This window comes from Wolffia australiana, chromosome 8, assembly GCF_029677425.1.
Source record: "Wolffia australiana isolate 7733 chromosome 8, ASM2967742v1".
In the NCBI taxonomy this organism is placed as follows: domain Eukaryota; kingdom Viridiplantae; phylum Streptophyta; class Magnoliopsida; order Alismatales; family Araceae; genus Wolffia; species Wolffia australiana.
Window position 1 is genome coordinate 1536447 of NC_135842.1, and position 13833 is coordinate 1550279.

The 13833-nt window shown below is 39.8% G+C and overlaps 3 protein-coding genes across 5 annotated transcripts; 1 reads left to right on the forward strand and 2 right to left on the reverse strand.

The window, feature by feature from the left end:
* Window positions 1-1144: 1144 nt before the first annotated feature.
* On the reverse strand, window positions 1145-3327 carry LOC144706756 (small ribosomal subunit protein uS12). The gene is made up of 4 exons (XM_078579773.1): window positions 3191-3327; window positions 2447-2602; window positions 2226-2352; window positions 1145-1433 (listed from the first exon to the last, which is right to left on the reverse strand). Exons 1-4 carry the CDS (start codon window positions 3193-3195, stop codon window positions 1293-1295), a joined length of 429 nt encoding a protein of 142 aa, XP_078435899.1. The 5' UTR covers window positions 3196-3327; the 3' UTR covers window positions 1145-1292.
* Window positions 3328-3629: 302 nt separating this feature from the next.
* LOC144706415 (putative sugar phosphate/phosphate translocator At3g11320) lies at window positions 3630-6816 on the forward strand. Its single transcript, XM_078579351.1, has 4 exons — window positions 3630-4347; window positions 5025-5128; window positions 5213-5441; window positions 6359-6816. Exons 1-4 carry the CDS (start codon window positions 3889-3891, stop codon window positions 6503-6505), a joined length of 939 nt encoding a protein of 312 aa, XP_078435477.1. The 5' UTR covers window positions 3630-3888; the 3' UTR covers window positions 6506-6816.
* On the reverse strand, window positions 6373-9789 carry LOC144706414 (uncharacterized). Of its 3 annotated transcripts, none has more exons than XM_078579349.1 (9): window positions 9616-9789; window positions 8946-9029; window positions 8082-8207; window positions 7801-7992; window positions 7555-7713; window positions 7301-7435; window positions 7027-7226; window positions 6874-6959; window positions 6373-6577 (listed from the first exon to the last, which is right to left on the reverse strand). In XM_078579349.1, the coding sequence occupies exons 1-8, from the start codon at window positions 9710-9712 to the stop codon at window positions 6912-6914; spliced, it is 1041 nt and encodes a 346-aa protein (XP_078435475.1). In that variant the 5' UTR covers window positions 9713-9789; the 3' UTR covers window positions 6373-6577; window positions 6874-6911. The 3 variants fall into 3 exon arrangements, with proteins under 3 accessions (XP_078435475.1, XP_078435473.1, XP_078435474.1); XM_078579347.1 differs by having other exon boundaries at window positions 9613-9786; XM_078579348.1 differs by having other exon boundaries at window positions 7555-7710; window positions 9613-9782.
* Between the last annotated feature and the right edge of the window lie 4044 nt (window positions 9790-13833).

The window sequence follows — 13833 nt, forward strand, 5'->3', positions numbered from 1 at the left end:
AATAAAGATTCATATAAATCAAGTCCACGATGCCAAGGATCATTTCATTAATCTCTACACCATACTGAGATAACAAAAAAATCATTAGTAACACTTGAAATTATCTATAGTTAAATTCTGAGTTTACTTCAGAGAAACTTGAGGTTAGGTAAGTTCGTTCTTCCAGAGCACCTCAGAGACACAAGTTTATGAGCAGTGCAACTTGCAACTTTAGGCACGACGTTAAGGGACTGCATACTTATGATGTGTGGTGGAGTGGAGACAGGTTTGATCACTTAACACTTCCCATTAAAAACAATTCAATTCCAGGACTAAGAGTTTGCATTATATTATTTTTTATGAGACTCTACATATTGGTTATCAATAATTTATTGAACAGTTTATCAATACTACGTCGACAAAAAATTGGACTTAATCCACCTGCCTATATCAAAAATGATAGCTGATTGGCATTCGTGCTCACATAACATTGGTTTATTGAATTTTCAATGATACATCGAATTTAGTTCAAACATTCGCAGAACAAATTCTAAGATAGAATTGTTTTATTCATCTCAGCAATAAGAATAAAGATCAAGAGTTCATTAAGGTATAAAGCTAGTTAAGGTACTTGTGACTAACATTTCATGGATCACAATACTCATCCCATGTCGAATATTACATTAAGATAACATACATGCCTCCAGGTTTTAAACTTTGTATGTCATCTTTTCATTTGGTCAAACATTGAAATTATTTGAATATGCCATCTTTTCATTTATCGTTTGAAAGCTTAAGATCATATTTTTAGACATCTCAACTGTTCTAAACCACGAGTTGGTGCCTATTTTCACATAGGCATACCCTATTTACAATTTCGCCAGTGTTGATAGTAATTGATAGTAATTCGTGAAGCTTTCTAAAAATTTAGTTGCTCCTTCATTATAACACATCTATTATTTATTACACATCCAATGTTTCCATCAAAAATTTAATGCGTTCACATTAGTAACCAGAATTTCAACAGTAACTAAATTAGTATTAATTAACAAGACCACTGTATAGATGATAAAACCGAATCATAGCTGACCTATCATTTAAAAATATTTTATAAGATACTGCGTCCCGGAAGAACCTCTTTTAAGTTTGGCCGGCCAGTTGCAGATTTCATTCAAAAATTCAATAAAGAAAAATTTTAGTTTTATAACTAATGCAGAAGGAAAGAAAAAGTTGGGATGTTTTCAACACAGGATGAACTAACAATAGCCAACCAAAACCGCAACATTGAGATGCTCAAGGACACGGACGCACCTCTAAGATCGTGGCTTCTCCTTCTTCTCCTTGAAGAGGGCAAGCAGAGAAACGCCTGACACTTTCACCACCTTGAACCTAACTCCGGGAATATCTCCCACGGCATGGCCCTTACGACCGAACCCGGCGATGAGCACCTCATCCTGTAAGAAAAACCCATACAAGAGCACTCATGAGATTAAAGTATCCAAATAGGTAAAAATGCCCAAATAGCAACTGTTTTTATAAGAACAGTTCTTCCTACAACAACCCAATTAAGAGCACTCATTGTGTGAAATTGCCAAAAAAAGAAAGAAATACTATGAAGCTAATGATGCACCTCATTCTACAAAAAACCCATACAAGAGCACTCATGAGATTGAAGTATCCAAACAGCTAAAAATACCCAAATAAGAACTGTGTTTATAAGAAAAGTTCTTCCTACAAAAGCCCAAATAAATGCACATATTGTTTGAAATCGCCAAAAAAGGAAAGAAATACTATGAAGCTAATGATGCACCTCATCCTACAAAAAACCCATAAAAGAGAACTCACGAGATTGAAGTATCCAAACAGGTAAAAATACCCAAATAAGAACTGTTTTATAAGAACAGTTCTTCCTACAATACCCAAAAAAGAGAGCTCATTGTTTGAAATCGCCCAAAAAGGAAAGAAATACTATGCAGCTAATGATGCACCTCATCCTACAAAAAAACCCATACAAGAGCACTCATGAGATTGAAGTACCCAAAAAAGAACTGTTTTTTATAAGAACAGTTCTTCATGCAAAAGATCTAATAAGAGCACTCATTGTTTGAAATTAATAAAAGAGGAAAGAAACTCTATGATGCAATCACACTTCTTCCAATAAATACCCAAATATGAGTATTTATTCAATTGAAATCACCAGATGGGAAAGAAATGCACTGGTTTAATGATGCATGATCAGTTCTTACGTTTTCCTCGATAAAGTTGAGACAACCGTCGTTGGGCACGAAGGCGGCGATCTTCTTCCCGTTCTTGATGAGCTGAACTCTAGCACACTTTCGGATAGCGGAGTTGGGCTGCTTAGCTTCAATACCACTGTTCAAAACCAAGTTAAACGGTGATCTGAATATAAGAGAAGAGTGAAAACAATATTAAAAATAAAATTAAAAAAAAGAGTTTGTAGCCTCACATCTTTTCCAACACGATGCCCTTTGCGTGGGATGAGCCTTGGAATGGCTTCTTCCACTCATTTCCAAGATGGCTCTTCTTGTACGACTTGTCTGCCCACCGCTGAGTTCTACGGTGGTTCTTCAGCTTCCTCGCCGCTCCCATACCACGGGTCTTCCTGCAATATGAGTATCAATCAGAAAATTTAATCATCCAAAGTAGTAAAATTAGATTCTTCGATAGTGGATAAAATTCTACAACGCAATGACAATGGAAAATGTTGAATCTCGAGTATCAGCCATCTAATGCGGAGATCCAAAGGGTAAAATCCAATTGGAATCTGCGCGAGCGCAAAGACGGCCATTTAAATCTAGCTTATGATTATGTTTAGCACTGGCGGCGGTATCTCTGACCAGCGCTGGACCGTCATTAAGCATGCCAAAAAGTTTTCCCGGAAACAATCGTACAAACTCAGGATAAACAAAGGTTAATTCAAAGAAGCTAAATGGGAACCGACGATCAGTAAGAGCAATTTCAGAATCCGAAATTGACACGACGGTAAAGTAATCTTCATCCATAAAATTAATATATCCCATTTATCCTTCAACAATCACTGAAACCGATTAAAAATGAGACGAATATTGCAACAGGAAAGAACGAATGGTTAACCGAAAGAAAACAAGCACAGAATCGAACGCGGAGAGAAACCCTAGATCCAAATCAAACCCTGGTCAAAGTTTCAGATAAGAGAAGAGATCATGATTACCCCATCTTGGCAGACTACGCCGGGGCCGCTCCTCAACTCCTCCGTGCGCGCTCCTCTGTTCGCGAAAGCGGCGGCTACTCGAGAAGAACACGAGTTCTTCTCGCTATTTATACTACAGCAGATTTCATCTCCTTAGGGCAAAGTATCGCTCCATCACCTCATCCCAACCATCCGATCCTAAATCAATGGTTGAGATTACTCGTCTCCTCTAAACGGGCTAATAATAGAAAACCAACCGGCCCATTACGAAAATATAAGCCCATTAAAGCAGGAAAATAAATACTTTCAAAGTAAGGGTATTAATGTAAATATGTAACGCCGTCAAAGCACCGGCATCTTGGCAGCCGAGCACCGACACGCCGTTTACCGTTTCTCAACGCGCTATGGAAATTTTAAATAAACCTGCGATTAGGTTGGAAATTACAGTCGTGCCTTAATCTCGATCGGAAATTAGGTATTTATGCTTAGCGCAGATCGAAGAGAACTCGCAACGGATCTCTCTTCCTCCGATCTGCTTCAATCGGCTTCAATCTTCGCGATTTGTTGAAGATTTCGGGAGATTTGCAAGGTTTTTGGCGAGATTATCGTCGTGGATTGTACAGATTTCGGAGATTCAGATCCGCAGAGCAATGTCCCCGTCCAGATCTGATCGTATGCAGCAGAATTAGGGCGATTCGCTAGCCCTAATATCAGGCAAGATGCTGGAGAAGGTGAAGAAGACGGCCAGCAGCAGAATGTTCACGGTAGGGCTTGTTGGAGCGTGGTACTCTTCCAACATCGGCGTGCTGCTCCTCAACAAGTATTTGCTCAGTAATTACGGATTCAAGTATCCGATCTTCCTGACTATGTGCCACATGACCGCTTGTTCTTTGCTGAGCTATATAGCGATCGCCTGGATGAAGCTGGTTCCCATTCAAACGCTGCGATCGCGCGTGCAGTTTGCGAAGATCGCCACGCTCAGTCTCGTCTTCTGTAGTTCCGTTGTCAGCGGCAACATCTCTCTTCGTTATCTTCCTGTGTCGTTCAATCAAGCGGTTGGGGCCACGACTCCGTTCTTCACCGCGATCTTCGCCTACCTGATGACCTTCCGCAGAGAAGCTTGGCTGACGTACTTCACCTTAGTTCCTGTTGTTACCGGCGTCATCATTGCAAGTGGGGTGAGGAAGATAGATCTGTGGAAAATCCTTCACAAAATAACAAGTTTTCAAATTTTCCACAAGATTCGATTATTTCAAGCCTCGATTCAACTGCATTTCACCTTTTTCGATAGTGATTAAACCATTCGGACCAATTGAAGGTCAAAGTAATTGAAAATCTGCAAGTCTTATCCGTCTTCTTCTGATTGTTTCCTTAATCTTGTATTTAATTTTAAGTAGCATGCATGAGAAATTTTCTATGCGAAGCTTTTTCTTTTCCTTCTTTGTTTCAAAATTTCAGTAGCACATTGTAGAGAACATTCAGCCTTTTATTTTTTTTTTGAAGAATCCAGGGCTTTATGTTCATTCACTATGCATTCTAAGAACATAAGTTCAGACGTTTTTATTCATCATTCTCGAATCGAGTGAATATTGATGGTTTCTGGCTCACATTACATTTGAAATAAAATTCTAGGAGATCAAAGAACAATCTTGCCCATTCTATTTTCAGGAAAAGAATATCATTTTCTAGGAAATCGAATGAATATTGATGGGTTTCGGCTCATTTTCCATTTGAATTAAAGTTTTATGAAATCGAAGAAAGAAAACTACAATCTTGCATTCTCTCCTTTACATTCTTCATCGAAAAATTTTCAAATTTTCAGAACTGTAAATTAGTTGCCGATTTTCTTGTTCAGGGAGAACCCAGCTTCCACTTATTCGGATTCATCATGTGCATCGGCGCCACCGCCGCGAGGGCTCTCAAATCTGTGCTTCAAGGGATTTTACTATCCTCCGAGGGGTAAATTCCACCCTCTTGATCTTACTGTTCTTCGTCGAAATTCTTCTCTTCGACCAAGGTATAATTTTTCTGAAACTTTGGCAGGGAGAAGCTTAACTCGATGAATCTTCTTCTGTACATGGCGCCGATAGCGGTGTTGCTTCTTCTCCCCGCCACGCTCTTCATGGAAGAAAACGTGGTCGGCATCGCCGTGGCCCTCGCGAGGGAAGACCGCAAAATAGTCTGGTATATTTTACTCAATTCGGCCCTGGCGTATTTTGTCAATTTGACTAATTTCCTGGTCACCAGACACACCAGCGCGTTGACCCTTCAGGTAGACATTCTGCCTAAATAGGTTACACGAGAATAGTTATTAGATTGAATGGCGTTATTTTTGCAGCACACTTAAGAAAAAAATCTTATTTCATTGAAACGTAGACATTCTGCCTAAAGAGTATATTCGAGAATAGTTATTAAATTGAATTGCATTATATTGCAACGCGCTTGAGGGAACAAAAAGTGAGCAGTTAGTATCTTGCTATTTCATTTCGATGCAGAAATGTTGAGCAATCTGGCTATTGTGAACATAATTGAAAATTCAATTTTTGAAGGGATAAATCTTGAATTTGGAAATTAGGTATTTCAGTTCTAGCAGTAAATCTACAATCCCAAAAGTTCCTGTTATTGGTCATAAAATTTTTAAACAAAAGATGTGAAATAATTACGACAGTCATTGTATAATCATCACATGAATTATGACATTTCTCATAGTATATTGATTTGATTGACTCTTTCTTCAAAAAAATATATTGATTTGACTCTTTATTTCTGCCATAATTACGACAGATATGCAATAATTACGACAGTCATTGTATAATCATTACATGAATTATAAAATTTCGAAACAAAAGATATGCAATAATTACGACAGTCATTGCATAATCATTACATGAATTATGACATTTCACATAGTATATTGATTTGACTCTCTATTTCTGCCATAATTATAATTGCGACGCCCTTTGGAAAAAAAAGAAAAATGTGACTCCTTGACCGACCAATATATAATAGGTTGTTACTAATAGAATCATAGAAACATCGACAAATCTGGCTAGCATCGAATTTAATTGAAAAATCAAAGAATTCAGAAATTACATTTTGATTGCACTATTAGTCAAACATAAAGCTGTGAACCCATAAATCTTTGCAGCGATTTCGTCTAACATTACCTGAATTTCTCGACTGATGCAGGTTCTGGGCAACGCGAAAGGGGCGGTGGCGGTGGTGGTGTCGATTCTGATCTTCAAGAACCCGGTCTCCGTGACAGGGATGTTCGGCTACGCGATTACTGTGCTCGGCGTGATCCTCTACAGCGAGGCCAAGAAGCGGAGCAAGTAGAGCCCCCACCCCACCCGACTCGCAGATCAGCAGAGAATTCTTTTCTTTTTTTGGCAGAGGGGCTCGCGCCCGCTGAAAGAAAGAAAAAAAATAAGAGAAGAGGTATGTTTTCGATTACGACTGACAGCAATCAAGCAACATACACAGTGATGTATTTTACTTGCAGTAACCTGTTTCCGAGAGTGAAACGAAACGAAGGTAGAGAGAGAGGAGAGACAACTTTGGATTTTCCTTGTTTTAAGTGTTGTTGTGCTCTTCAAATTCTTTTTTCCCAGTAATCAATAGAAAATTATGTGCCTGATTCCGATTCTCATGAATAAACGGCAAAAATCCTTTTTTTTTTTTTATTTCTTCGATATGGTGCTCACCTCTGATGATGGAAGTTAATTTCTACCCACTTTCTAGGTTATTGTTCTCGGCCTGGCTTTGATGACGTCGTATGTCGAGATTGCTCCTGAAATTTAAAAAGATTAATTAAATAAACAAAATTTAAAAAGAAAAACAGTCGACCAGTTACTTACAGCATCGAAGTATCCAATCTTAGGAGATGGCAGCCGGAGACTGGATGAGGATTTGATCTGTTTTGGAATGGTACGTGCTGAGGTGGCTGCCAACTGGGATGATGATGCTGAGTTGGCAGGCTTCCCAGCCGATGAGATGGACGAGGATGATCTCATCGGCTGACACGTGTCCTTTGATGATCGATTTATGCTTAAACCCCCTGAAAAAAAAAGGAAAAATTCATCACCCCTTTATTTTTCGGAAATGGAAAATTGCTGGGGAAAATTATCACACCAGTGTGAGGCTCGGATTTCTCTCTGGTTTGAAGAGTTGACTTGGCTTTGACCAAAGGCCTCCTGACGAGGGGTAATTTGGGAATTTTTCCTCTGATTTCTGGGTCAGCCTTTGATGAATGCTGGCTCTTTGGTGCTGCCCGAAGATCAGATCAAATCATTTTAGATAAACCCAAGTTATGAATGTAATCACAAGTAAAATCAATTTCAACGCGAGAAATTAATTTGAATAATTGCACCAGAAGCTTATTATACCAGGGTGAGGCTCGTTTTTTTTTTGTCCGGTTTGAAGAGTTGACTGGGCGCTGACCAAAGGCTTCCTGTTGGGGGGTAGTTTGGGAATTCTTGGACAAGCCTTTGGAGGCCTTAGCAAAGCCGTTTCAACTTTTAATAAAAGCTGGGCCTTTGAATCTGCTAGATAATGAGGTCGGAATATTTTATAAAAATAATGTTATGGACGATTAAAAGGCGATAAATTAATAATGTTTGGCTCAGTTTTACCTTCTTCCGATGGACTTGGCGGAGTAATGTTTGGCTCTGCCGGAAGCTTGGCAGGAGAGGAGCGCGCACTGCGAGATTCACCAAGAGAATCAGACGATTTTCTTTCATCTTCTGGAATTTCGGGTAGTGATTGCTTCTTCGTGTTTCTGAATGTATTATTCACATCAGCAAGTTCTTCTGGATCAAGGACTCCTGAGAAATTTTGTGCAATTAATATAGTGCAATATTTTAGCCATGTGGGCAGCATTTCTATTTTTGCGTAAATTAAGATCATGGTATACCTGCACTGGTAAAGAATGCTTTGTCCCATGCCAAACTTTTGCGCAAGTTGTATCTTTCCCCGTGTTTATTTGGCTCGGGGGATTCGGATGGTATAGGCGTAGGGTCTACTTGGGTACTGCATTTATCTTGAAATTGTACAGCAGAATAATCATTAACAAGCATAAAATCATAAAACATCGCAGAATCCAAAATAATTGGAAAAAATGGCATTCACTGATGATAGGATTGCCCAAAACAGGATCTTCAGACTTTTACCCAAATTTGATCAAATCCATCTCTCCACCGTAAGCTTTCATTATCGATCAGTAGTTTACCTCCTCTTCCCCTTATTAGGTAGAATGGATAGGATCTTCAGATCTATCTATCATCTCCTTCATTCTTTCTTACCCACTTCTCTTCGTCAAAGTTAAAATTTTACCGAATTTTCCGATCTACCAAATAAGGGGAATAGGAGGTAAACCACTAAGTGATAATTTGATAACGTTAAAAACCCTCAAGTAATAACGAAAGCCAAAGCAAATCTAGATTGGTCGAATGGCTCTGTCGACGGGGAATAAATCTTGGATAAATATTCATCTTCGGAGTCCCCATTTCGATTATTATTCCACACGAACTTCCCTTGTGGAACTCAGCAATAGTTGGAAGATAAAAATATTCATATCTTCTGAAGAATACTCGGGCCTCCGAAATGCATTTTGTTCAAATAGAAGAGAACAAAAAATGGCAAATCGTACGATGGATTGAGAGATAGGCTTCAGAAGAAGCAAAAAGAATTAAGTTCGTCTCAATTTCAAGATTTTGAAAAACAGAGGCAGGAAAGAGAAAGAGAGGATCTCAATGGAGAATCAACAAGGGATCCTTACTTGAAATTGGACTCGAGATCTTCACTATCTCTGATGAGGATTGAAACGAAAATCTCAAATATTCTTCGCTCGACTCGACCAGACCTGAAAAAGGTGAAAGATTGGAGAAGACCAAAGGATTTGAGAACGTCAATTTGAATCTAACCTAAGTCACTATGCGATCAGAAACAGGAAATTTCATCGTATGTGAAAAAAATATAAGCACGAGAGAAAGAGACGTAGCATCCAAGTAAACGATATATCTAGAAACGGATATTTTGATCGGAACCGGATGAAAGAATTGTCACAAAGCAACAACTCACCCACGCGTTTTGCGTAATTTTCTACGTAAATGTTTTCCTACGAATGATTTTAAACGGTAAAAATGAATCACTTAATGAGGCATTTGACGCACCATACCGTAGGCCAGATCTCGAGAGACATGAACGGAGCAGTTTAACGCTACAAGAAAAATGACGACGCCAACTGACACAGAAAATGAAAATACTCCACGATCTTGGACTACCAAAGGAAGAAAAAAATGAAAATAATATGCGAAAACGACATAAGACCGAAAAATATTCACGAAGGAATTTAAATTGATAGACAGAATCGTGTCCCAGGGCCCCTCAACATGACCAAAAGGGAAGATCTATCAAGAGCAATACGTGTCCGAGGAGAAAATTACCACCAGATTTGGCGACGCCGCGCGGAGAAGCGAGGAGCAAATCATCTTCAGAGAACACATCGATCAGAGCAAAGCTCTCCAGATCCTTCCACTCTTCCATTGCTAGATCTGGCGTTTCTCGGCGACTCTGGCGAGATTTGAAGTTTGAATTGGGATTTGGAGGCAAATAGTCTAGAATTAGAAGTTGTTAACTTGCTCCGGCAGAACAACGCAAGGCTAACCTGCATAGTTCCGGATCGTCCCGGACGTGGACGAATGCGGGACGGGACGAATTTCGTCCCGTCCTACGTCCGATGTTAGCTCATGGACGATTGACGGGACGGTTTTTCGTCCACTGACAAAAAAACCGTCCTCGGAACGGTTATTCGTCCCGTCCAGACTAAAAAACCATCCCGTCCTTTGTTCAGGACGAAAAGGAAATCTAATATATTAATAACTATATTTCAATATTTCCTTCTTTGAAACATATAGTCTCTCGCGCCCGAAAGAATTTGGTCTAGTTCTGGAACTCTGAAGGAAGAAGAAGACCACCCCCTTCTGGCACAGGGCGATCCTCCACCACTTCCTCCGAGCAACAGCTCGGTGATGGGTGGCATTCTTTTTCCCGACGCCCTCTGCGCCTCTTTGCATCGTTGAAGTTTGCTTCCCTGACGTCGAGGTATGTTCGCAGCTTCAGTCGATCTCTGAATATTTTCCTCCATCTCTATCTCTTTCAATGGCTAAATTATTCCGTTTCTGGATTGCAACCCGATGTTTCATACTGCGATTGACTCCGTCCCTCCACGCGATCAGGCGATTTGTGTGTTTATTGTTCAAGAAATTGATCGACAATGAAGCTGTCGCATCAAACTTGAACCCACTCCCAATGATCACGAGTCATAGTTTTAATCTCCTCGATTTATCTTGCCAGAATATACAATTTGGCCACCCTCTATGTCGTCTGATGTGTTCTACCCAATTTCCCGAGTTTATCTAGATTTGAAGCGTCAATGTATGATCAGCTGGTGGCCCGTGGCAGATAATTTTTGGCACGTGAACATGAGAAGAGATGAAGAAATTGAATGCGAGCAATACCATGAGGGGATTAAATATTGCCCTTTCCAAGTTTTATTGTAAATACATACATTATTTTGTCAATTTAATCCGATGATTTAAGATGAGAATGGCATGTATAAAGATTAAATTATATTCTTTATTAATTAGGGATCAAATATTGACTTTTCTATGTTTTATTGTAAATCCATACATTATTTTGGGAATTTAATCCAATCATCCAAATTTCAATGTCCAGCATTCGTCCATCCATCGTTTGCATCTTCCTGGCGGACGATTTTTTCGTCCAATGGGATGAAAATTGTCCCCTCCCATCATCCCCTTGACAATTTTTTGTCCAGAAATTCGTCCATACCCCATGGACGGGATGAATTTTTTTCCCCTGGATGAAAAAACCATCCCGTCCACGTTCCTGCACCATAGCAAACCACTTCCTCCGGCCCACAACCAATAAGCAAGCCCATTTTTTTATTTTACAAAAACACGGCGCCGAGTACGACCGACCCAAAGGTTGTGCTCGAAGAGTGACAAAGACGTGCCCCGGATGCCACCCGAGGGAGTTCTATATATGTACAGTTTAGTAATTTCAAGAGTTTGTAGACGTGGAGCAAAAGAGCATATCCCAATCACACACAAACCTCCACGCCACGAACACGGGTTCGGCGCGTGCGAATAGGTGCCATGATGAGACGCTAAATGTGATCTGTCTCATGCATCCATGGGAAGGTCATATCGAGTTGTAAGTAAAAAATGAGTGCAAGGACATCTCATGGACTGGTTGGCGAGTGCATCCACCATTTGGTTTAGCTATAGTAGCTAGTGATTGATACCAGTAAGGCACGTGTCCCTCCATACACATTATATATGCCACTGGGAGCATCATCCAGCACAGAGAGTAACTACGAGCCAGATTCAATGATGATACAATGAATGTTCCACTCCTCAGAGGAGCAAGACACTATGCATCACTAAAGCCTTGCATGGAGTGTTAGTTTGATTACCATAAAAGTGAGAAACGTTAGAACATGCGCTCCATGCGTGATCTCGAATAATAACAACCCCAATTGCGGCACCCATATTCAATTTGATTACACCATCCACATTGAGCTTAATAGAGTCCCTTGGAGGGTAGTGTCCGTTTGGACAAATCTATAGTCGAGTGGCGCTACGAATCAAAGAGTTCAGGATGCCCGACATGCGTAACACTTCACACCTAGATAGTGACGGACTCGATGAGGATGCCCGACATGCGTAACACTTCACACCTAGATAGTGACGGACTCGATGAATCTGGAACTAGGTGATGGATTCACAATAACCATTGCTTTATACATTGCATGATATCACGAGCGCTCATGCATGAGCCTACAAAGCGAGGAGAATTTCACCCTTTACATATCTCACATGATAAGTAGGCTATGGTGATGTGTAGACAAGGGTAAGCTTAGAGCATGTTCACAATACAAATATCTTGTCAAAATACTATGGCGATGTCAGCCTAGTATGGGTATGAAGAAATAGACGCCAATGGAAAATATGTTAACAACAACATTCATTTATGATCTCGCCATGGAAAAAGAGGTGTTCCATAGTTTCAACCCAGGGACAGTCAGGGAAATAATGTCATCATGAACGAATGGAGTGATCAATATGAGCCGCTCAATCGTCAATGAGAAGTCTACAATCATTAATTCTCTAAAAGAAGAAAGAGATACAAGTGATAGTTGTCGGATGCTATATGCAATAACCATGAGCCTATATAGGGAATCCCTCTTGAAAACTATAACAAGAGAAATGGAAAGAGTAATTCCCTTCAAGCATGAGGTACCACATAGGATTATCAAGTAAAATGCATAGCTCCTTTAAGGAGCATAATATGAGTTTCACATTCCCCGTCAGCAACTAAGTCACCATCAACCAGAGGCAATATTGTACAAAGCTAGGATGGCTAGTTTGGCTGACATAAATAATTGTACAAAGGGATAGATGCAAGTCAAGAATCCTACCATGCACTAGTTGTGTCATGAGTGACCTCACAGCCACACAATGGGTCCATTAGACATGCTTGGCTGATATAAATAATCCTAACAGGGAGATTGTGTTACACATACGCCACACTAGCTTCTTTTGAAAAATATATTAGACCGCTTGGGGTTGCCTGATCCATAGACCCCCCTTTATTTTCAATTAACATGATTTTTTCCAAGAGAACCAATAGTGGCAATGAGCTCCATCGAGTGGACCTGACCACATGAAGTTTACATTAAGGTACACCGCGAACCAAAGAACTATGAGGGACATTGAGTGCATAATAGGGTATGAAGTAAGATGTTCATGAGGACATGACAAATCAGTTGGATCCGTCCCATAGGATATATAAAATGAAGTTTCCATCCTTTGAGTTTAGTTATCAAATTGTCCAACAGGTCATCAAAATAATGATGTCATTTGGGTCTACAAAAGATGGGAAGTTTAAGGTGATGAACTCCATCTTTAGGGCTTCTACAAATGCTTGCATGTCCCTGAATACATGCTAATTCCATTTCAGGTGGAGTTTGATATTCTTCAGTATATAGTTGAATTTCTCCATTGGTGAAGTAGAAATTGCTCTGTTATGTTTGTGTCACACAAATCTATGAAAAAAATCATGTTGAATCCACATGGTCCAAAACCAAAAAGGAGGTATAGGGACTCCGGCGCTTGTGTTTGGAAGGGGGGTGATAGATGATTGATTAGAATAATGAGGTGGTATACGTGTAAATATAATATTTCATTCATCAACGTAGTGTTATTAGTAAAATAGTGATTGAGCCACTCAAACACTTGATCATCAACATGACACTCATTTCACCTATCCAAATCTCCCCTGTACTATAGTAGGTGGCTCATCCACTATGCATATGCAATTGAAACCCCCACCAGAAACCAAGGGAGATTAGTGAGTTGAGTGTAATAATGAATATATTGTATGAGTTCCCCCCCCCCCCACGAGGCCTCTCTCAATTAGTTTGAATGAGACATATAGAGAACCTTGAATGTCCAATGCTATCGTGGACATGGCATAATAAAGGTAACATATTGTATTTGTTGTTTTACGGTCCTATGAATAGCCCGAGAGTGGGGGGATCATGCTATCCTTTGAAAATTTTATTTACTTTGTTTATATAA